This window comes from Zonotrichia leucophrys, chromosome 21 (genome assembly GCF_028769735.1).
Source record: "Zonotrichia leucophrys gambelii isolate GWCS_2022_RI chromosome 21, RI_Zleu_2.0, whole genome shotgun sequence".
Classification (NCBI taxonomy): domain Eukaryota; kingdom Metazoa; phylum Chordata; class Aves; order Passeriformes; family Passerellidae; genus Zonotrichia; species Zonotrichia leucophrys.
In genome coordinates this window covers 2579973-2603846 of record NC_088190.1, presented here as the reverse complement: position 1 = coordinate 2603846, position 23874 = coordinate 2579973, and the positions used below count along the sequence as shown (strand labels likewise).

At 46.1% G+C, this 23874-nt stretch overlaps 1 protein-coding gene across 1 annotated transcript; it reads left to right on the top strand.

Moving 5' to 3' along the window:
* Positions 1-4778: 4778 nt before the first annotated feature.
* On the top strand, positions 4779-23874 carry PANK4 (pantothenate kinase 4 (inactive)). The gene is made up of 19 exons (XM_064730441.1): positions 4779-4988; positions 7508-7590; positions 8071-8279; positions 9689-9872; positions 10359-10451; positions 11967-12120; positions 12784-12965; positions 14290-14371; positions 15475-15575; positions 16569-16724; positions 17542-17654; positions 18139-18226; positions 19077-19228; positions 19642-19697; positions 20135-20184; positions 21346-21453; positions 21598-21698; positions 22123-22191; positions 23479-23874. The coding sequence occupies exons 1-19, from the start codon at positions 4871-4873 to the stop codon at positions 23690-23692; spliced, it is 2313 nt and encodes a 770-aa protein (XP_064586511.1). The 5' UTR covers positions 4779-4870; the 3' UTR covers positions 23693-23874.

The following is a 23874-nucleotide window of genomic DNA, read 5'->3' as shown; positions in this document are numbered from 1 at the left end:
TATTTTCTGTATTTTCCGTGATATTTTCTGTATTTTCCGTGATATTCTCTGAAAATTCCGTGATATTTTCTGAAAAATACCTTTGCCGGGATTTCTTCTCCTGGGAAGCTGAGAAGCGTCAGAAAAGAATGAAAACAATAATTATCTGATTGCTTCTCCTGTGTTTGCTGCTTTGGAACGTGGTCTAGAGATGGTTTAGCAACAGGTGAATCCAGAGGGGAACCTGTGGGATTGCTGTGAGCTGGGAACAACCCAAGGATTAATTCTCTTAACACTTTTAACCTTTTTTGGGTTTAACTTTTTTTTTTTTGACTCAGAGATGGGGTAACTGAGAGGTGTTTTAAAATTTTTATTCAATTTTTAGTCTTATGAGAAGGGTGAGATGCTACAGATATTATAATTTGTTATTATAATGTATAAAATTATAATAATATAATTTATAAAATTGTAATAATATAATTTATAAAATTGTAATAATATTTTGTTATAATATTAGAAGTTAGCTATTTTTCAATTACAATACACTAGAAGTGTTTCTTGGCCTATCAGCTTTAACCACACCATACTATAAATACCTTAAAATTAATCATCTAAAATTACCCCTCATAAGTCCTACAACAACACACTTTTCATAATTCTATTTCTCTAAAATATCTATCTTATTTACAAAACCATCCTCTAAAACTTATTTCTAATTCAATTTCTCTCTCAACAATGTCTATCCTCTTCTATTATATTTCTAAGTCAATATTTCTTATCTCAAAATTTACATACAAATACAAGCTATATAAACCTTCTATCAAATTTTAAGAATTTTCTACAAATCCATTTCCCACACCTGCAGCAGGAATAGCCCCAGCACCAAGGAATACTGCAGATTACAAGCTGACAAAATAAGTCAGTGAGCTGATTTTGAATGGGAGTTATGGTGTTCAGTTATAGTTTTTGACAACCATCAAACCATTTTGATAACCAAGAATTAAAATTGTTGTGCCCTAAGTGATCCATCAAAACATAAAATGTCTTTGGGCTGGGAAGGGAACACACCCGGCTTGTGGAAATTGTGGAAAAGGCTTTAAAATCTTCAGGTTAATAATTAAAAGTACAGGATCACCTTTAGCAGAATTATATCCTTTTATTCACCAGTGTGATGGGACACTTTGCTATCCAGGTATCCACAGACACAGGTTTGGCCAGGGGTGGGATGCTCTGATTATTAAATCAGAGGTTTCCTGTTAGATTTTGAAAGGCAGACACAAGAAATAAGCAGGGTTTTCATCAATATTGCAAGAAGCAGGTGCTAAAAACCAGCATGAGGCCTCCCATGCCTGACAGATCCTGAACATGACTGGGTTTGTACTGGGTTGTGCTGGAAGGGGGCAGCAAACCTGAGCTGGCAGCTTAAAACAGCCTGGAAAAAAAAAAAAAATAAATATTGCTCCAAGGCAGTTCCAATCCAGGATCCTGCCTGGTCCTTTTCCTTCATTACAGAGAAATCCCAAAACTGAGCAGAGTCACAGGAGGGCCTCACACCTGTGGAACAACCTGAAAATGGGATAATAGAGCAAAATAACAGCCAGGAATCGACTTTTCACTCCCTCTCAGATGTCTGTAAATGGGAAATATATTTAGGTGGAGGCTCAGGAACAGCGAGGCATTTACAAAGTGGCATGAAATTAAACAGGACGTGTTTGGGAAAGACATCACAATCACGACATGTCACATGTAGGAAAGCCCAGATTACCCAAACAAAAGCAAGGAAGAGCTCTGGGTATAACTTACAGAGGGACTTTCAGCAATACAGAGGAAAATATTTCAAGCTAACTGTTTGAAGGGCTCTCCCCTCGATTTTAGCCTGAAAATTATCTGGTACTGTATTCATCTAAGCACGGTTTAATGTCAATGAAAGGGTTTAGCCCCTCTAATTCTGCATCTTTCCCTTTTCAACCTCTCTTTGGGGCGCAGAGCATTATCTCCTCCTGGGATCAGTGTTCTGTGCCTCATTTCAAGCCAGCCTGGGAAAAGGCAGCACATTGAGATGTCGCAGCTCCCAACATCAGGCAGAAGCCGGATGATAAAGACGGGCAACGCTTTCCCACGTTCCCTGCCCAGCTCCGCGATGCCAAAGCCCATTGTGTCCCCCGCTCCCCGGCCCACCTGCTCCTTTGGGAGCGGGGTATTATCCCCAGGCGATTCACAGTCAATTTGCCATGCTGTAATGGATGCTTTCCCATTGTCCCGGGCACGCACGGATTGGCTGGAGACTGTGGGAAACTGCGGCTCGCTCCGGACCCAGACTTTGTAATGCGGCTGCTGGGTATAAATAGGGCAGATCCCGGCTGCTTTCCGCACTCCGAGCTGGGAGCAGCCCTTGGGATAACGCTGCTCTGTCCCTGGACATCTGTCCTAAGCCAGGACAGCATCCCATGGCCCCGAGGGAAGGCAAGGTGAGTACCTGAGAAGGGAAGGGACACAAATGTGCGGGGATGGGGGAGCCTCGCTGCTCACCTTCCCTCACCTTCCCCTCTGTGTTACAGCTCGGCAACCCCGGGTGGGATTTACAGCAGCTGGAAGAAGAGATTTCAGAGGGACCAGCCCAGCTCTGAGAGGGAAAAAGGAGAAATCCTGGGAGGAATGGCTGTGAGCGAGCCGGGATATGGGTGAGGTGAGCGCTGCCCATCCCATCCCATTGCACTGATCCCATCCCATCCCACTGATCCCATCCTTTCGATCTCATCCCATCCCATTGATCCCACCCTGTCCCACTGATCCCATCCTATCCCATCCATCCCATCCCACTGATCCCATCCCATCCCCTATCCCTCTCACTCCCTTTCCCTTTAGGAAAAGCCACTCCCCGTGTAACATTTCCTCCTCTCCTGCCCTTGCAGCCCATTCCAGACGCCCTCAGCAGGATAATCCCGATGGGCTCCTCTGCAATTCCCATCCCTCCATCCCATGGAGAAGCTGAGCTGCCACTCCTGGAGGTCACAGGTGGCACTTGGGGACTCTGCCTCTTCCTCCACCTCCAGCACCGAAGCGATGCCACAGCCTCGGGAGACGCCAGCATTTCCCAATTCTGTGATTTTTGGACTTTTCTCATATTCCAGAGGAGCCCATGACTTGCTGTGCAAGTCACCCTTGCTCCTCTCTCGAGTAGGGAAGAATGTTTCCTCTTTTTTGAGCAGGTCATTGCTCTCCTCCCCTTCTCCCTGAGGGACTGCAGCCATCCCATGGCATAGAAAGTTGTTCTGAGGGAATGAATGTGAGCTGGATCCTCCTGCTGGGAGGGCTTGGCTGTTCTCAACCTCTGTGAGGTTGTCCCTGTACCTCTGCTGGGAAAGCTGTAACCCTGGGATGGCCAGAATTCCCAATTTTCCTCTTTCCTTTTCCTCCCAGGGAATCCACGCCTGGAATGTGTCTCACAGGACACATTTGGGGAATCTGGCCTTCCCACGGTACCACGAGGGGTTCTATAATATTTATAATATTTATAATCGATAATATGTATAATCTATAATATTTATAGTGTGTACTGAGCATGCTCTGAGGATGGTTAAACCATATCCCAAAACTGTGTAGAGGAAATTCCTCGGGATGTCTTGCTCACGAGCCAGGGCTGTTTGTGAGGTTCAGGATGTGTGTGTGCCTTTTGTAAAGGCAGGAGCTCGTTTTTGTGTCCTTATAGGACTGGAAGTTACAGCTGTGCTGTCCATTGTAAAAGAAATATTTATTTAAGTCTTTCATGAAAGGCAGGTGTATAAATTATATTTAATTTTTGGTACCCTTTTGCCAGGGGAAAGTGGGAATTTGTTACTGTCCTTGGAGGATGTTATGATCTGTTCTGTGCAAGCTGCACCAATGTATGACCTGTGCCAGAGTTGTCTTGAACATCAGAAGTTGCAGAAACTTTTAAAGGTCAAAAATAAATAAAAATCTGCTTAATCAAAACAAAGTCATTCTATTTTTTTAAGTAGTTTTTACAGCTGGTTTCCCTGCGGTCAACTGACACAAGTCAGATTCCAGTGAAAGCAGAGATATTCATATTTAAAACCAAATTTCCCATCGGGACCTCTGCAATGCTGTTTTCCACTGCTAGGGAATATCAAACCCCAGCTCTCTCAATGTGAGACAAAAATAACAGCACGCCCGAGCAGCCAATTCTCTGGGAATTCAGAGCCAAGAAAGGTCACTGCGAGGGTGACAAAAATCATGGAATGGTTTGGTTGGGAGGCACCTTAAATATCACCTAACTCCAACCCCTTGTGACAGGCAGGCACACCAAACACAGAAAGTACTTTTATTTAATTTAAATAAAGTTTTCCAGGGCACAAATTCACATTCCTGGGGATGTATCCGGGTCATAAATCACCTGGAAACATGCGGGGGGTTAAAATTCAGGGGTTTGGCTACAGGGGACACACATGGGGCTCCTCCGTGTATCGGTCTCTCCCCGTCCCCAGGGGTCTCCTCGCCCCTTCCCTGAGGTCCCCCTTCAATTTCCCCCGGGGGTCTCTCCGCCCTTTTCCCCCTCAGTTTTCCCCGGGGATCTCTTTGCCCTCGCCGAGGGTTTCTTTCCAATTTCCACGCCTGGAGTCTCAGGGACTCCTCCCCGGGGTATCCCCCCGTTCTCCCCGGGGTCTCACCGACCCCTACCCGATATTTCCCCCCGTTCTCCCGCCGTCCCCTCCCGGTTTTTCCGCCCCTTCAGGGCGGAGTCCCTCAGGCCACGCCCCCCGCCGGTGGGCGGGGCCAGCGCTCTCTCCCCGCCTGATTCCCCCACGCCTCCTCTCGTTCGCATGCAGATTTATGCGCATACATTTGCATGCCGATGAGGTCGGGGTGAGGGAGGGAGCGGGTCGCGTTCAAAATGGCGGAGCGGGGCGGGCGCGGCAGCGGTCACGGCAGCCTGGACAAGAGCATCACCCTTCCGCCCGACGAGATCTTCCGCAACCTGGAGAACGCCAAGCGCTTCGCCATAGACATCGGTAACCGGGCGGGGGAGGCCTGCGGGGAGGGGGCGGCGGCGGGGAACGGGCGGCGGCTGCAGCCCCGGTAAGGGGGCCCGCGGTGGGCCGGGCCGGGCGCGCGCGGGGCACGCTGGGAAGTGTAGTCCCCCACGAAACGCGGGCCAGCGCGGGTGGGCGCGGGCTCACTACAGCTCCCGGCGGGTTGCGCGGTATGGGGGGCGGCGCAGGGCACGACGGGAATTGTAGTCCTGCTGCCGGGTACCGGCGCGGTGCGGGCGGGCAGCGGCACTACAAATCCCGGCGGGCCCCGCGCGGGTAACGGGCCGCGAGGAGCCGGGCGGGGTGGCCCGGTCGGAGCTGCCCTTGGCGGCCAAGGGGGAACGGGGGAGAGCCCGGAGGGCTCAGCCAGACCGGCCGGGGGGCGGCGGGGGTGGGGAACATCGGCTGCACCCCCTCAGAGCGCGCCGGGCCCTGCCCCAGTGCGCCAGGCCCGAGTGCGGAGCCCCTCAGCCGCCCCCCGGCCCAGGCCGCGGCCCGCGGGATGCTGCGGGCGCTCCTCCGGCTCCCAAAACCGGCCTGGAATAAGCAAAAAGAGCCGGGGACGGCGGCTGTGGCATTGCCCGGGCAGGGCAGGGTGTCGGGGTCTCTCATTGCTACCTCACTTACCCCCAAAACCACCCGGTGCCCTGTTCGTACATCCGAGCAGCCAACATTGGCCATTTCCCTATGGGGGACAGGGTGACACTCGGCAGGGTGACACTCGGGACAGGGTGACACTTGTCAGGGTGACACAGGGAGCTGTGCAGGGACAGGCTGAGTTTCTTCCCAGTTCCTCAGTGCGGGGATCAGCAGTGGTTCTGCGGACACCCACTAAGCCACAAGTGCCGTTTCACACATTTTCCTTTTACTGCCTTAAGATCAGCAGAACTTTTTAGGAGAAAAGCCAGGGAAAAGAAAAGCAAGCTCAGGTGAACACTGCTCTGTGTGCTGGAGACTCAGGGAGAGTGGGAATAAAACCTGCACCATAATAGAAAATGTTGTTGTGTCACTTCAGCCCCTCGGGAGCTGCTGGTTCCACGCCTGTGAAAATACCAGCTGGAGCTGGCCCTTTGTGCGGGTCAGCTCGGAATTAGAGTGCTGGGATTAGTTATAAAACCTAGTTACATGTCTCAGCTGGTGTTCTGAATGGATTTAAGTCTTTAAAAACTGGGAGAGCAAGGGGATAACGCACAAAGCCATGGCTCTGCATCCCGTGGGGCTGGTGGGGAATTCCTGCAGCACCTGTTTCATTGTCGGTGTAAAGAAAGCGACATTCCAACACTGAGCCTCAGCTTGGAGCTGTGGAGGGAAACTTTCCCATAAAAGCTGTGCAAGCCCTCACCTTTTAGCAGAACAGACCGTGGGTTTTGTTTACCAGAAACTTCAAAGCAATGCCTGGGACACTGAAATCAGATCCAAGGTCAGGGGAGCTTTATTGCTTTTGTTACTGTAGGTTCCTGTCCATGGTCACTCTACATTGACCTCACTTAAATTTTCCTGGAGTAAACTGCCTGTTTTTCTCCTACAGGTTGCAAATATTTTCATAATAAAAATTTTTGAGTGTTGTGGAAGAGCTGACAGTGTCTTTCACCTCTGCTGCTTCATTTTTTGGTTTTTATTAGGCAGCAGAGTGCAGTGCCACTGAATTCAGCCATTATTTAGGATCTAACATTGCCAGGTTTTTATTTACTTTCAGGACTTTAATGTTAACCCAGTAGTGGATCACAGTTACCCTCAGACCTGGAGCACTGTGCTGGAAAACTGAAGTTATTCAGTGTAACCCCAGAAATCCACTTCTGCAGGTCAGATGCAAAGACAGGGCAAGGGGTTGAACTCTTTTTCAAGGGGAGAGTTGAAAGTTTAAAAGTTTTATTGCCATGGAGGCCTGAAGGGGGTGATGAGGCTGCTCTGCTCAGACTTGCACATTGCTAACATCTCCACTTTTGTGTGCTTGAGAAACAGCACTCTGAGCATTCTTTACCCCAAAGCCAAGACCAGTCTTGCAAAATAATTACTCAGCACAGAGGGTCATTTTCTAACCAGCCAGGAGTTTGCAGATTTGTCCCTAAAAGCAGGGTGAGAATATTATTTAGGTGTTGCTGTTGAAACACTCTGTGCACATGGGGGGCATTGCTCAGTGGTGGCAAACCTGGTACAGATTTGGGGGGTTTCATAAAGTTCCCAAACAATTTGAATAACAGCAGTACATGTACTGGCCTGGCTAATTGAGAATTTCCACTGCTCATCCTTATCCCACATCAGCCAGGCACAAACTGAATTTATGGAGCTTTTCCCTCCTGTGATGCTCTGGGGGTTAACCAGGCCAAGAAGTTCCTCAGCAAAGAATTCTTTCTGCAAGGATTCTTTCTGCATTCCCATTAATTTTCTCTGGCTTTACCTGAGGAAACCTGGACAGCCAAGAGCTGACATAAACACAAATTCTATTGTTTGCTCCAAGGTGAAGCATTAATCATAACTTGTCATCTCTTCATGAACAGGTGGTTCATTAACCAAGCTGGCTTATTACTCAACTGTACAGCACAAAGTGGCAAGAGTGAGATCCTTTGATCATTCTGGAAAGGTGAGAATTCCATCAGGGATTGACTCACAGGAGTGAGGTTCTGGACTGGCTAGAACAGAAATTATATCCAAACCCATCTAATAACTTGCTTATATAAAACTTTCTGAGAAGTGTTTGTATTGCCAGGTACTATTTATATTTATTTTTATTATTTATATTTAATTTATTAAAATATTTATTTTAATAAATATTTAATAAGACAGTAAGTGTGGTACTTTTGTTAAAAATCCCTACTCCTGTGCAGAAATAAGTTTCCTCATGCAGAAGGATTTCCTGCACGTCAGCTGCATGGGAGAATTGATTATCTCAGCTTAAGGAGAATTAAGAGCTGTGAAACTTTATTCTTCTTTGCCACAGCTTGAGGTGTTATGTTTAATGGCATTAACACAGTTTCAAGGGCAAGAAAAGCACAAGTATTGATGTTCAGTAGTTCAGCATTTAACCTTGATGTTCTCTAAGAAATCCTTTTCTCTTTTTAAGGACATAGACAATGAACCTTTGTATGAAATATCTGTCCAGGAGGAGATTACAGCTCGACTTCACTTCATTAAATTTGAAAACACTTACATTGAAACCTGCCTAGATTTCATCAAAGACCATCTTGTCAATACAGAGACAAAAGTCATCAAAGCCACAGGTGGTGGTGCCTATAAATTCAAAGACCTTATTGAGAAGAAACTGGGGTTGAAGTAAGTGGAGCTGCTTTTTCTTCTGTGAGGAATTAACTTACACCTACTCCAAAAATTCTGTCATTTTCCTGGGCATGCTCAGAGGGAATTCATGTGACAGTCATTTATTGTACAGCTCCTACCTAAACTTCATGCAAAGGCTTGTAGCAGAGCAATGAATAAATTTACAGTCTCATAAATTTACTGTTCAAGCACCATTATCAAACACCAAATCCTAAAAAGTTTACACTGAAATCTGCCTAGATGTCATCAAAGGCCATCTTATCAATACAGAGACAAAAGCCATCAAAGCCACAGATGGTGGTGCCTATAAATTCACACTTTCTATGCTGTAAATGTGGAAAAACATTCATTTACCCCAATATTAAACATCACTGGGGAGAGCTTCAAGGCAGCTCTGCTGTGATCTGTGTAGGAGATTCCTCAACCCCTGAGGGCCTGTGCTCATCTTTTAGATTATCTTTGCAAATTACTTCTTTCTCCTGATAAGCTGGGCTCTGTTATCTCTTTATTTCACACCAGCCCCCTTTAGTACCTTATTGGCTGTACTAAAGATGAATTGATCAAGATAAGGAGGCACTTTCCCCTCTTATCTCATGTGGTGCCTCTGGTTTAGGTTTTTATTTGGTTCTGACACACTCAGCTTTTCTCCAGCTCCAAACCAGAGCAGCATCTCCACCATGGAACACACAAATCATTCTGAACAGCTGAGATGAGTTTGTGCCTTGTTTGTGTTTCCAACAGGCCTCAGGATATTTCCTGTAGGAATTTCCATACAGAGACACAGAATTCCACAGAAATCAGTGTGTGTTAGCTGATTTATCAATCACCTCTAAGTTTTGTATCACTTACCCAGACTCCACACTGGGGATATCCTGTTGTGAATCCTGCTACTCTTGTGAGAAATCTTTTTCTGTGTTTGCTAATCCCACTTGTAGGCTCCTCCCAGCCCCTTGAATCTGTCCTAAACAAGTGCTGAAATGTTGAGGGGGCCTTTTGTGCTTTATTAGAGTCAGGGGAAGAGAAACAGGCAATTATTCCATGTTGGGAAATTGTTTTTTGAGGTTAATTTCCAGCTGAGCCTCCTGACCTACTTTATGGTCATGAAAGCACAGCCCATGAAAGGAGCAGGGCAGGAAAGGAGCAGTGTAAACAAGCAAACAGGATTATTTTTAATGACAACATGATTAAAGTTACTGTGTAACAGAACCCCAGCCTGGACTCCTGGCATGGGAGGGGAGCACCAGGCCATGTGCAGATGGAGGTTTCATGTTTCCTTGGGGCTGGGCTTGTGCCAGCTGCTGTGAAAATTCCCTTCTGCAAAGTCTGTGCAAAAATCCTGCTCCAAAACCAAACTGCCTTATCGGGAGGGCTGGCACAGTTATTGAAGGCTTTTTCCTCCCCCTCAGAGTTGATAAGGAAGATGTAATGACCTGCCTAATTAAGGGGTGCAACTTTGTGCTGAGGAACATCCCCCACGAGGTGTTTGCTTACCAGAAGGACTCAGACACAGAATTCCGCTTCCAGACCAACCACCCCAACATTTTCCCTTATTTGCTGGTCAACATTGGCTCAGGGGTCTCCATAGTCAAGGTGAGTGCTGGCCACCTTTGATAAAGGTGATCTGAAACCTCTCCCTGGTTCAGATTTGTTCCTGGATAGTGCAAGGTTTAAAAATAAAATTTTGCCCTTTTTAAAGTTTATTCGTTTATTTCTATTAATTGCAGAGTTTGAATGCTTTTCTATTCACTAATTTTTAGAATTACATTTAATTTGATTTTTAGAGAAGTGATTACTCAATGAGGACAAAGGCTGTCAGATCAAAGTGATTTTTGTTTGTTGAAGAGATCAAGTTTAATGTCTACATTTAGCATTATTTGCCAAGAATTAAATACAAACATTTCCAAAACTGCTTGTGGTGTATGTGCAGTGTGCCCTTCTCACCTGCCCCTTCCACAGTGGAAGGATTCCATCTCCACTGATTCCACTCCTCCAAAACCCTGCACACTCTGACATTTAAATCTCTGTTCAACATTATAAAAGAACTTTGTGAATAAATCTGCCCTTTTTGACTCACAGGTAGAATCAGAAGACAAATTTGAATGGATTGGGGGCAGCTCAATTGGAGGTGGAACCTTCTGGGGTCTGGGAGCTCTGCTCACCAAAACAAAGGTACCCAAGTGTCTCTTTTAATGGGGGTGGGATTAAATTAAATCCTGGGAGGAAACCTGAAATGCTTAATTGTTAGGTAAGAAGGCTGAGTCCTGGACTTGTGTTTATATTTTTGACACTTCTGATGCATAAAAGGAAGTTTTACATGAAAAAAAGATACTGGTGGAATATAGAGACAAGAATTAGAAGATATTTATTGTGACTAAAAGCAATCAAGGACAAGTGATGGACAAGAGCCTCCTCAAAGTAATTTTTTATTCTTTTTTCAATTTAAAATGCCAGCCCAGTCTGCAGAAGAAAGCAGGGAGCACAGAATAGCTGCAAAATGTCTGGGAGCTGAGAGGAGAAATTTTGCCTCATGGGTGGTTCTTTGGTTGCCAATTCAAATTAAAAGCAAGTCCTGACTTAGTCCTGCTCATGCTGGGCTTCCCAAAGAGCCACCTGGCTTAAATGAGTGTCCTAAATGTCAGCAGTGTGGGAAAAGCTTGAGTTACAAATGCACCAGATAGGAAAATGTCAAAGGGAGGGCACAGCCTGGGCTGGGCTTTTGGGTTGATGCTCCTAAAGAAGAAATCTTAGACCATGACAGTGCCTGCTCTCAGTTCTCTCTTGGTTTTGTAGAAGAAATTCAAGTTAACAGGGTTATAAATTAAGTATTGGGATAATGGAGCTTGCCTGCAAGTTTAATTTCAGGGACAGTAAAGGCACACTGGGACTTTTTTCTCAAACTTCTCTTTTAGTGTGCTTCGGAAAGATAAAATTCTGTTTCCTCTTAGTTCCTGTGTTTCTGAATTCCAAGATAAGGGATGCCATGAGGCTTCTGACTGTTTTATATGTGCTGACCCACCCTCATTTTCAGGGGAAATTCAACAGAATATCTGCAGATAACAAAGGTTGATTGTGGTTTTCATCTTTAAAGGAGCTCCACTGAAGATCTGTGTGTGGATACATCCTTGTAATTAGGAGCAGTCTGTCTTTGGCTGGCAGGGTTCATTCCAAGGCTGGTTTTGGGCAGTGAAGATGCTGCAGAGCTCTGGCTCAGCTCAGAGATTTGCCTGCAAATCCAGTAACTGTGCTTCTCTGTTGGAGATTTTTTCAGAGATGGCCTAGAAGGCAGCTGTGAGGAGCAGATTCTCACAGCCTGTTTCTGTGGTTCTCAGAGGTTATTTTTAACTACAGGTAAAAGTGACAAGCATGAAGGCCTTGAGAGCCTTGCACATCAGAGTTCTCAGGCAGCTTTCTCATAACAAGTGGATGTTCTATCTTTGGCTGTTTTGGGAAAGCAAGAATAATTTTGAGAACCTAAATCTTGGTATTGGAAACATAAGGTGGAGTTGGTATGTTATCTCTGACCTATTGTGAGCTCAGATTTTGCAATATGCATGAACTTGATTAACACTGTTATAAAAAGTGATTGATGGATTAATAAATCGGAGTCGATGCTGACCAATGCAAGGTGGGTCGTCTCCCCTCCAACTTCAATATATGGTGAACTTCAATACTTCTCACCCTCAGAAATTTGATGAACTGCTGCAGCTGGCCTCAAAGGGCCAGCACACCAACGTGGACATGCTGGTGAAGGATGTGTATGGAGGTGCCTGCCAGACCCTGGGGCTCAGTGGGAACCTCATTGCCAGCAGCTTTGGGAAGTCCACCACAGCAGACAAAGGTACTGGGATCAAAAAGATCTCCCCAAACATCTCCTCTGGCTCTTGGGAATTAACTTTATCCTGATCTAACAAATAGAGCTGAAAATAATCACCAGCTTCTTTCATGATCTTGTGGTTTGCCTGCACAATATTGATTTAAAATATTATTCAGTACTGCTTTAAAAGCAGACATTTAAATTTTCAGTTTGGGATTGCCTAAGCCAAGGGAAAATTTAAAAATAGCTGTCTGGTTAGCCTGGGGTTAATTCATTCCTGTGGGAAATAGATGTGGCTTTCTGGGCTCCAGAAAGGCCCTTTGGCAGTGATTTATTACAATTTGCAGTAAATTAATGAAATACTTGCAGTGCATCTCAGGCCAGGAGGGATGGATGAACCCTCACCCATGGTTCCTAGAGAGAAGAAATGGATTCCTGCCATCCAGAAGTTTCTTTTCAAGAAATATTTCACATAGGCTTAGTGAGGCTTTTTTTAAATCAAATCACACTCCTCCTTGTTAGAAGTACATTATATAGGTGAGGTTTTTATTTTCTTCTCCACACATAAAGAAAACTGCTCCAACCCTGGATTTTTCTTTCCCCAGCTGCAGGTTCAGTTAGAAAATCAGAGTCCACTGCAGCTTCCTCACTTTGTGTCTCATTTGCTTTACTCTCTTTGCCTTCCAGAATTTTCCAAAGAAGATATGGCCAAAAGTTTGCTGCACATGATCAGCAATGACATTGGCCAGCTGGCCTGCCTGCATGCCAAACTGCACAACCTGGATAAAATTTATTTTGGAGGGTTTTTTATCCGGGGCCACCCCGTCACCATGCGCACAATCACCTACAGCATCAACTTCTTCTCCAAGGTAAGGAAAACACAGGCTTCCCTACAGCAAAATCACATTTTAGGTGTTTTTCTAGGCTGTTGGGATACCTTAATAAATGAATTTGTACATGAAGTAAGCTTAGAATGCTGCTCCTTAGGTAGGTAAGGCAGGGATGTGTTGTGGGAGGGGTGAAATCAGTGTGAAATGTCTGGGAGTTGTGTCTGGCCTTTTTCTCTCTCCCTACCTCCCTCTTTCTCTTTTTATTATTATTTTTTGATTGACAATCTGTCTTGTAGCTCCAAGTAATGAGTTTCCACTGTGTTCTTAGATAGTCACCATCATTATTCAATTCCTCTTGCTGATTTGCATCTTTCCACCCCCAGGCCATGCAGTGTGGGGTTGTTGTGCTGAGGCACTTGGCATCAGTGGGGTTTTGTTACTAAAGAGAAAATCAAACCTCAAACCAAGCAAGCTGAAGTTCTTTGCAGGTTTTGAAGCTGTGGAAAATACTGAAGATTTTGGACTAGGAGAAAGGTCCAATCCACAAGCTTGTTAATGGTTGTTACAGGTAGATTAGTCCTGCATTTTGGGAATTTATAGAGTAGATGACACCATTTTTTCCTCATCTCAGTGCTTTATGCAAGAGACTCCTGTGTGCTGCCTTTTCCCCTCTTTATTTCACCACTGTTGTCCCTTTCTGTTCCAAGAAAGCCATTGCAAAACTGCAGCTTTAGGTTGTTGTAAGAGACACTTTGCCAGGGGTTGAAATCCAAATCTCCCTGTGAGCTGGAGCTGCTGTTCCCACAGTCACTGCTGAATTCCTTGGAAAAGGAATTCCTTGGAAAAGGCCACGTCTCACCCAGCCTGGGAAAGCTGAGGCTTCTCCTCCCCAGCATTCCTGTATTTTGCATTAATAATTGAATTATTTGATGGGGGAATGCTTGCCTGTGGGTAATGCCCAGTGTCTGTGTGGTGTTGAAGAGCAGTGCAATAAAATAAACACAAGGAGCAGTGTCCCAAAGGTGTTGTTGGCTGCAGTGGCACACACTCACCTTGGCAATCCCATTTCCAGCCTGTTTGAAGCAAGAGGAGTTGAATATTCATGGAATGATGTTCCAGGGAAGGCCATGGAGCTCACCCCACTGGTGCATGGGTGATGACTGGGGGATGAGGTGTGTGAGCAGTTCCTCCCTGAGCTGCTCCACAAGCACCATTAAAAGTTGCTGAATGTGTGAGAATGTAGCACAAATGACTATTACCATCTTCTAGTTGTTTCTATTAAATTAAAGTGTGAAACTAGTGACAAAGAAGTGCCTGTTAGCCCTCAGGGACCATCCAATTGCAATGTTTCATATTGTGGCAGGGAGAGGTTCAGGCATTGTTCCTGAGACATGAAGGCTACCTGGGAGCCATTGGGGCATTTTTAAAAGGAGCTGAACAAGACAGTAAGTACAGCACTGCTCTGTTCTGTATATGCTGTGTTCTGAAATGTCAGTGTACTGTCCAAGTTTCTCTTAAGAGGCTGCATGTAAGCTGTTGCCTAAGTAAATCCATTTGGCACTAATAAACACAGATGCTGGGCTTTGGTTTGATACATTCTGGCAGGAACATCTTCATTTCTCACTGGATTTCCTGCTCACCTTTGAGAGGACAGCAGGACTGGGCTCTTCTCTTCTCTGCACTCCTACAAAGAGCAGTCACAGCTCTAAATCCAGCTGGAGAAATGTGGGTTTGGAGAACCTCCCCCTCTTTAAGAGGCCACTTCTGAATTCCTGTAATGTGCTGAGGAAGATCAGCATCTCCAAACTGTTTGTCTGAGAGTGAAAAGCCTCCCAGAGGAGACCCTTCTGTCCAGATCCCTTGGATCCAGGGTGCTTTGGTGGAATTCTGCCTGTTCAGTTTTCCTTTTCCCCTGTTGGTGTACTGGCAAGGCAGGCAGTACATTGGTCACAGTGGCACAGCCACTGATGGTCCTTAGCTCAGCAAATACCAAACACACCTCCAAAAAATGGATGTGAAATTCTTTTCCTGCCCATTTGATAGAGATGGGCAAGGAAGCAGCTACTGAGGAATTAAAGACATTGCTTCTGCAGCATGAACTGTACATCTGAGCTCATTAAACTTTCCTCAAATAAAGCAAATCTGGAAATAACTTTAGTGTTTCTCTGAAGCTTACATTGTGCTTTGGGAGTTCTGTAATACTGTTTTGTTAATAATGGATCTAGATTTAGAAATAAATGCTCAGTGATAGTGCTTTGAAGGCATGCTGATTAATGACAAGGAAATGGGGTTAAAAATAATGATTTTAGAATTAAATTGTCTCTTGTCTCATTCAGGTTGAAGCTCCTTGGAGCAGGTAATTCATTGAGTGGTTGAAACATCTCTTTTGGGGGTTAGAGGGAAAAATTCTGTTTGCTTTTAAAGACAAGGGGAACTGGCTTGTGTAGTGCAGCAGCTGCTCAGAGGGATGCTGGCTCTAGACTCACTCACAGCACTATTCTCAGTTTTATTTTCAGATTATGTGTGTCTGTGTCTTTCTCTTTTCTAGATCCAAACCAGTACAGCTGGGGAGAGAATTATGCTGGGAGTTCTGGGCTCATGAGCACATCCCCTGATGTTTCCCCGCTGCAGAGAACACGCAGTGGTACAGTATGTGCTGTCTTTCCTTGCCCTGGGTGTGTTCTCTCAGCACTGCTCACCTGCACATGGCTGATCATTCTCCTGCTTCCCACAGGAGTGCCCAGTGTGCTGTTGGCGTGGTGTTGTCTCCTGTCCTGTGTGGTGCTGGATGGAATGTTTCATGAAACGGACTTGTCACAGACATCTTTTCATAAAAATCCTTTCTTTTAGGATTTGTTCTTTCTGGGAAGCTGAGGCCCCAGAAGAAAAATGTAAACAATGATTATCTGCTGATGTGGAGTGCAATAGGTGCACCTGTGATTGGCTCATGTTCCATGTGTACAATTAAGGGCCAATCACAGGACCAAGCTCTGGAGCAGATTCACAGAGAGCTCTCTTGTTTTTAGATTCTATTCTATTCTGAGCTTAGCAGCTCCTGCAACTTTTCTCTCTATTCCTATTAGTAAAGTCATAATGTATTATATATCATAAATTAATAAGTCCAGCCTTCTGATCATGAACCAAGATTCTCGTCTATCTCTCTCACCCTGAGGAACCCTCACAAGTCACTGCAATACAGACTGGCTGCTGCTTTGTCTTGTTCTCTTCACCAAAGCTGGGGGAATGTTTGTGTCTCAGCTGGATTTTGCTGCAGCTGAAATAGCTCAGAATTTGGAATTTCACGTTCCACCATCATTAAGCAGTGTTAATTTGCTTCCTGCGAGAAGAAAAATACAAGATTGGACAGAAGAGCACAAGCCCAGTCATCTCTTAAAGTCACTGGCAGTACAGCAGTTCTGATTCCACAGTGGATTATTTTTCCATTGGACAATTTCTGTCTCTAGGGTGGGCATGGATAAAATAATCCACAGAGGGAACTGGATTATTTATGGTGACCTATAATTGTCTGCAAATCTGTCAGTCTTAACAGTGGCTGGACTTCTGCAGCCTTTGTGCTAATTTAATTCATTGTGAATTAATTTCTGAGTGAGTTCTCATCCATCTCTTTCATTTCTCCCCTAGTTTGACATGCTGGAAATGGACAGATTGGAGAGACCACTTGTTAACCTGCCACTGCTGAAAGACCCCTCCACCTATATCCCAGACACTGTTGACCTCACAGATGATGCCATGGCCAGAAAATACTGGCTCACCTGCTTTGAGGAGGCACTGGATGGGGTAAGAGTCACAGAACAGACCTGTGTGAGTGACACAGATATTTGGGAAACAAATCTTCTGTGGAGCAGCATGTTTGTCCTGGCAAATGTTCCTGCTGTGGCACCCCTCTGGAAGGCCAGCCCCTCTCTCCCTGTGACAGAGGCACCTGGCATTGTCCCAGTCTCTTAAGGAAGGGCTTGAATCCTTCAAAGGCAGAAATGTTCTTTAGTGGTGCCTTTTTTACCTCCTGAAAGGTGTTTTCAAAGCATTTCTCTCTTTCATAGCACTTAGACCTCTCTGTACAGAGCTGAAGCAGGACAGTTACACAACCAAAGGCCACAGATCCTTGGGTTGTTCCTCCTCTGGGAGCAGTCCTGCTGCCTCACAGACACTTTTTCATGGGAAGGGCACAGTTGAACCAGACACAAATTCTAAATTATGTTTTCCTGCTCTGAAGCTGATTCAGGCAGTTCACTGGAGTAAACAAAAAGAGAACACAAGGGGTCGATGTGCACCATTAAATTTCTGCTTCTGTTTCTCCTTTAGTGTATGAGCATTGTTACCTTTTATTCCCCTCCTCTAAGTAGTTAGAACTTGTGCTTAATTTCTGACAGTACAGTCTGGAAAACAAACTTTAACTCTTTTGGGATGAAAAGAGCCATTAAAATTGTTATTCACTGTTTGGAATGCAGGGAGCTGGGAGGTGCTGTGTGGGAGGGAGCAGGCACAGAACAGGCAGGCAGATGGAGGGGTTATTGCTCAGCCTGAACTTCACATCAATTCCAGGAAGAAGAGTTAATTTGGTAACTCCAAAAGTGTTGCCTCTCTCCTCTGCCAGGTGGCAAAGCGAGCTGCAGCCAGCCAGCCAGACTCTGTGGATGCACAGGAGAGAGCTGAGAAATTCCGCCAGAAATACTGGAATAAGCTCCAGACACTCAGGCAGCAGCCCTTGTAAGTTTTTATTTTCCCTTCTGCATCACTTGCTGCTTCTTTTGAGCACTGAAAGCCCACCAAAAGCTGACCAGGTTGTGAAGCAGAGCAAACAAAGCCAAGCAGGCTGAAGGCTCAGATGTGCCCAACATCCTCTGCACAGAGATTTTGGATTTCATGTCTTAGAATTTCTCTGCTCAACTCTATCTTGGCAGAAAAATTGTGATTAAAAATTTGTATGTGGTTTTTAAAAATAGCAGCAAGTTAATTGTGAACATTCTCCCTCCCTGTATTTAAATAATCTTATTGTAGATTTAAGATTATTGAATCTACAATAAATAATCTTAATTGTAGATTCAATAATCTTATGGTAAAACCAGGGTTTAGCACCTGGGACTTTCAGCTTCATGTGAGGGGCTGTGACTCACAGTGGAAACAGAGGGAAAAATAACTTTTTCTGTTTGAAGTAATTGATTTGTTTTCCCCCCTTTCTCCCTTTTTAAAGTGCTTATGGTACCTTAACAGTCAGAAGTCTCTTGGATACAAGGGAACACTGTTTGAACGAGTTCAGTTTTCCAGACCCCTATTCCAAGGTGAGTTCAGGACACTTTTCCATTCATTACCCCTATGCAGCTGTTTTCTCTCTGTGTTTTGTTCTGTGACATGAAATGATGGGGGAAAGGACATTTGAGTCATTATTTCTCAAAAAACAACTTTCTGTATGTCCATTCCTCACCACTTGTTTGTGTGACATATAAATAACAACAGTGCTGGTGGCTGATCCAAGATTCTTTTCCTGACTTTGACATATTTGTGCAAAATACAGAGAGAGTTCTCCCTGGCTGCACTGTCAGGTGCTACCTTCACTCTGCCAAAGGGATAAAAGGGAGGTGGCTTTTGCTTCTGTTTGCTTCTTGTAATTCAGACAAGTTTACTGCCAGGACAATATTTTGGTACCCAGAATCATTTTAAATTTTCTAAGGGAACTCATCCTGTAACACTGATCTCACTGGAGACAGAGAAGAGAACAAAACCTCAGAGCTGCTGAGAATTTGGGATGATGCAAAAGAGAAAAAAATAAACACCCTTCAGATTTTGTGGGGCTGCTGGTGGTGCTTTCCTGGGGTTGATGCATCATTTTACTGCCACAAGGTTTTTGTGTGGCCACTCTCCCATTTCCCAATCTGCTCAAGATCTATTGCACCTCTAACTTGCTAAGAAAAGCAATTCTTGGGCTGTAGATCATATCTGGCACTCATGACACTTTTTGTGAGAATCCAGGAAAGTTTTTCCTTGCTCCTAAGCACGCTGACAATAATTGGTTGGTCCATGAGAGGCCATGGACACAGAGGAGATGCTTAAAAGTGGCCTTGGGACTGAGACAGCCAAAGCTGGGTAAGAAATGTTGCTCTGTAAATCCAATGTTTCCTGTGTGTCTTACAGGTAAAACAGAAAGAAAATGGAATAGCCTTGAAGTGTTTCCAGAGTGTGATCGAGTCCCTGGACTCCCTGGGCTGGGAGGAGAGGCAGTTTGCACTGGTGAAAGGACTCCTGGCAGGGAATGTCTTTGACTGGGGAGCAAAGGCAGTCTCAGAGTAGGTGTTACATCCTTTAACAGCACCTTTTAAGCTACAGAATGTAAAAAAATTCCTCAAAAGTTCCTCAATCTCCCCATCACCACTGTTACAGCCTGCAGCTGGTTTAAGTCATTACATTTCATGGTGGTTTGCAGACCCCAAAATGTCTTTTTTGCCTGTACCCTACTGCCTGCAAATATCTGTACATTGCTGAGGCTGTTTTCTTTTAGCATCAGAACTCTGATTTAATGTCCTGATGAGCCTTTTCTTTTTAACATGATCACAAAATACATTTCCCAGTTTTGGGACCCACAGACAGCCCCAGTACAAGCAGGGCAGTAAAATTGCTGTGCCCCAGCTAAAGAAATATTTGAATTCCACTGATGTGAGATGGAGGTGTTGAGCTGTGCCCTTTGTCTCTCCTGTCCCAGTGTTCTGGAGTCTGAGCCACAGTTTGGGTTTGAAGAAGCCAAGTCAAAGCTCCAAGGTAAGGGGAGATCCCTGCTGGTGCTTGGATGTTGATGAGGGAATGGAGTGGGGTTCAAAAAATCATTAGGGCTTGTTTAGGGTTATATAAATGCAGAGTTTTAATTAAACCTTCAGACTCTCTCCTTAAACACAGAGATGGGCACTCACTGTTGTGTCCCTGCCAGGGAACAGAGTCCTGGGGGTTCACACCCAGCTCACAGCACTCACACAGAGCTTTAGTGTGAAAATTCCACTTCAGGCTTCCTCTCATGGAGCCATTCCCATAACAGAGCTCAGGAACTCTGCCAGACCACACATTTAACTTTGGAAACCTGAGCTCAAATGTTTCAGTGAGTGTAGCATGAGCCTCCTGCTTGTACCGTGTGCAGAATGACTGCTGATAAGAGTGAGTGGCTGCTGATAGGAAATGCTGACACTGCTCTGTCTGTGCCACAGAACGTCCCTGGTTGGAAGATTCCTACAGCCAGTGGCTGGAGCGACTGAAGGTACGACCCTGGGTGGCCCTAAAGCCACCAATTAACCCCCTTAATCATCAAACCACCTTGGGAATTGTGGGGTTTGAGCAGAGCTCTGTTCAGACAGCCCAAAACAAATCCCAGTAATTCACCATAAAGAAAGGAATAAAGGAATTAGTTTAAAATGTGGTTACTTCCCTGAATTCCCACTGGAGCCCAGCTGCTCCAGAGCCTCCCCTCCTTATCAGGGCTCCTATTTCCATACCCAGAGCCCTGAATTTAAACCCCTGGGGCCAAATGTAGTGTTGGAGCTGTTCCTCCCCCTGAGTAGCCAAGCTAAAATTGGCATTAATGTAGGAGCTTGCTGGAAGTAATGAACTTACCAATTAGGAAAGGGTTTTTTTTCTTTTTTCCCATGTGATCTCTTTTACCATTTAATTAAGATTAATTAAAAAGCTTTTGTGTCTCTGTGTAAATCTCCCCGTTGAAAATGGCAGCTTAAAGGTTGGGGATGAGCAGACTATAGCAAATCATTACATGCTCCATCCTAAAACAAAGCACCAGCTAATCTTGTGTAACAGGGATAATTAGGGAACTACAGGCACTGTCCTGTCAGTTTTTATTAGGAATTCAGCATTTTTCAGTTCTTCTGCTGGTATGAACTGGAGTGAACTAAGTTTCATAACACCAGGTTGGGAACAAGTGAAGAGGTTAATGGAGAATAGGCACTATCTTTTCATTTTAGGATGTCACTGCCCCCACAGTCCATGCTGCCCTTTCCTGGCAGAAGGGAATGCTGTGCAGCCAGCACCAGGCTGGCTTTAAACACCCTCCAAGGTAGGTCCAGCTGGCACCCAGCACGTTCAGGATCAAAGCCTGGCTCTGGAGTTAGGCCTGGCTTGAGTTGGCAGGTGGAGATTTTACTGCTGGAGTTTGAGAGCCCTGTCTCAAACACAGCACAGGACCTTGAGGGGTGTTTTAAAACAGGAACTGTTTAAACCCTGTGCAAAGGCACCATCAGGGAGCCCCATTTCTTCTGTTTGTCACTGGTGTGTTCTGGGGGTTTGCTGCAATCCAGACCCCAAGGCTCAGGTGCTTGAGGCTGTAAAATGTGGGAGAAGTAGCTGTGAATAACAAACTGCCCTGAGGTGAGTGGTGCTCCATCCTGAATGCATTGGTTTTCTCTTGCAGGAGGGTCCCCCTCATAAATGTGCCTTAATTTTCGCAGATAACAGTGGGATAGACATAATTTTAGGAGTCTTTCCTTTTGTCCGAGAGCTCCTTTCTAGAGGGACAGAGGTGAGTGCTTCTCCTTGCCAATTCCTCTGGACTTTTGGTAACTGCTGGCAGGTGTCACTGCCCACCAGCAGGACACTCCTCTGCCAAACTGGGAATGATCCAAGCACCTGGAATGCCACAGCCTGACTGTGTCACCTCCCCCAGGTGATTCTGGCCTGTAACTCTGGCCCTGCCCTCAACGACGTCACCTACAGCGAGTCCCTGATCGTGACCGAGCGCATCGCGGCCATGGACCCCGTGATCCAGTAAGCAGCACCCCTGTCCCTGTCACCCTCCCTGGGCACAGCCTCTGGCTTTGCATCTCTCTGTTCATCTCTAACTCCAGCCTCAGCCCAAGGCAGAGCTTTTGCTTTTGTTAAAGTGAAAAATTTAGAAATTGGGTCTTTCTGGCGCACCCGTAGTTACATTTCTTGTTGTGTCTTCCCCTGACAAGCACTGCAGCTGCTCTACCAGGAATTTTCTGTGTTAATAGAGGCAAATCCATGTTTGTCACACACAGAGTGTCCCCAGGAGAGGATGCTCAAGGAAACATTGTGTTTCCTGGTGAGGTCCCTGCAGCAAAGGAAGCCTTTATAAAAGAGGGTTTGATATTCCTGCTTCTCTGGCTTATTCCCAGATGTGCAAGGCTCTGCTGAAGCAGCTGTTTAATATTTTTGTCTTTTTAAACAGCTCTGCACTGAGGGATGAGAAGCTGCTGTTGGTTCAGACGGGCTCCAGTTCTCCGTGCCTGGATCTGAGGTACGTGGGCCAAGCCCCACTGTGTGATTGGTGTCCCTCAGCTGCAGGATGGTCAGAGGTTTGGCTGTGGAGCATCCCAGGCACCCTTCCCACTGGGAATCACTTCTGCACACCCATCAGGAGGTGCTTAGTGTGGGTTTACAGAGCTCTGACACTGCTCAGGCCTTACAGCCCTTGGTGAGGTGTCTGTTCAGGACACAGCTGGCTCAGGAGCTCTGGTTATGGCTGGTGCCAGATACTGCAGGTGGCCAAAACCCCCTGGGACAGAAGCACCATTTCACCCTGTTTAACCTTTTCTGATCAGTTCCTCTATCCAGAATCCAAAATCCCAACTTGGGTGCATCTAAACAACATTTCAGTCAATCCCCTTGGCTTTCAGGTGCCGCTGCTTGTGGGCACCAGAAACTCCATGCAGAATCCCAGTGGGCAGCTCTGGGGTGCAGCTGCAGGTGTGGCTGTGGTGTGGTGGTGGCTGAGAGGTGGCCACAGTGTGGCCATGGTGTGGCTGTAGGTTGAGCTAAGGTGTGGCCATAGTGGGGCTGCAGATGGAGCTGGAGTGTGACCAAAGTGTGGCTGCAGTGGTGGCTGAGGTGTGACCAAAGTGTGACTGCAGTGGTGGCCAAGGGGTGGCTGCAGTGAGGCTGCAGATGGAGGAGCTAAGATGTGGCTGAGATGTGACTCAAGTGTGGCTGCAGTGGTGGCCATGGTGTGGCTGCAGATGGAGCTGAGGTGTGGCTGCAGATAGAGCAAAAGTGTGGCTGAGGCGCGTGGTGGCTGTGTGGTGAGATGGAGCTAAGGTGTGGCTGAGCTGTGGCTGCAGGTGGAGCTAGCTGTGGCTGTGGTGGAGCTAGTTGCTGAGATAGAGCAAAGTGTGGCGAGTGTGGCTGGCTGGGATGGAAGCTAAGGTGTGGCTGTGGTGGAGTGATGCAGTGTGGCTGGTGTGGCGCTGTGGAGCTAAGGTGTGGCTGAGCTGTGGCTGCAGATGGAGCTAAGGTGTGGCTGAGGTGTGGCTGTTGGTGGAGCTAAGGTGTGGCTGAGGTGTGGCTGTTGGTGGAGCTAAGGTGTGGCTGAGCTGTGGCTGTTGGTGGAGCTAAGGTGTGGCTGAGCTGTGGCTGCAGATGGAGCTAAGGTGTGGCTGTTGGTGGAGCTAAGGTGTGGCTGAGCTGTGGCTGCAGATGGAGCTAAGGTGTGGCTGAGCTGTGGCTGTTGGTGGAGCTGAGCTGTGGCTGAGCTGTGGCCGCAGTGGTGGCCATGGTGTGACCTCAGTGCCTCCGCTCTGCGTTGCAGCCGCCTGGACCAGGGCCTGGCCGTGCTGGTGCGGGAGCGGCAGACAGACCTGGTGGTCATCGAGGGCATGGGCAGGGCCATCCACACCAACTACTACGCCGTGCTCAGGTGTGAGAGCCTCAAGCTGGCCGTCATCAAGAACTCGTGGCTCGCCGACCGCCTCGGGGGCAAAATCTTCAGCGTCATCTTCAAGTACGAAGTGCCCTGTAAATGATGGAGCTGGCACGGCCCACGGACTTGCACTAGTTTTACTTTAACTGTAAAGAATGTATTTTTATTACAACAGGGACAAGAGTTCACAGGAAATTCCGTATTTATATTGTGCTTTTGTGACTTAAAAAGCGACAATATGATTCACTCTATAGTCTACACACTCAAATATATATATGTATATCA

What these genes read in the sequence shown, in the direction of transcription:
- PANK4 (XM_064730441.1), top strand. Translation starts at nt 4,871, where the DNA reads ATGGCGGAGCGGGGCGGGCGCGGCAGCGGTCACGGCAGCCTGGACAAG. An exon ending in AGTGGCTGGAGCGACTGAAG is followed by an intron (nt 20,185 to 21,345) that starts GTACGACCCTGG and finishes TTTCTCTTGCAG; the next exon opens with GAGGGTCCCCCTCATAAATG. An exon ending in TCCTTTCTAGAGGGACAGAG is followed by an intron (nt 21,454 to 21,597) that starts GTGAGTGCTTCT and finishes CACCTCCCCCAG; the next exon opens with GTGATTCTGGCCTGTAACTC.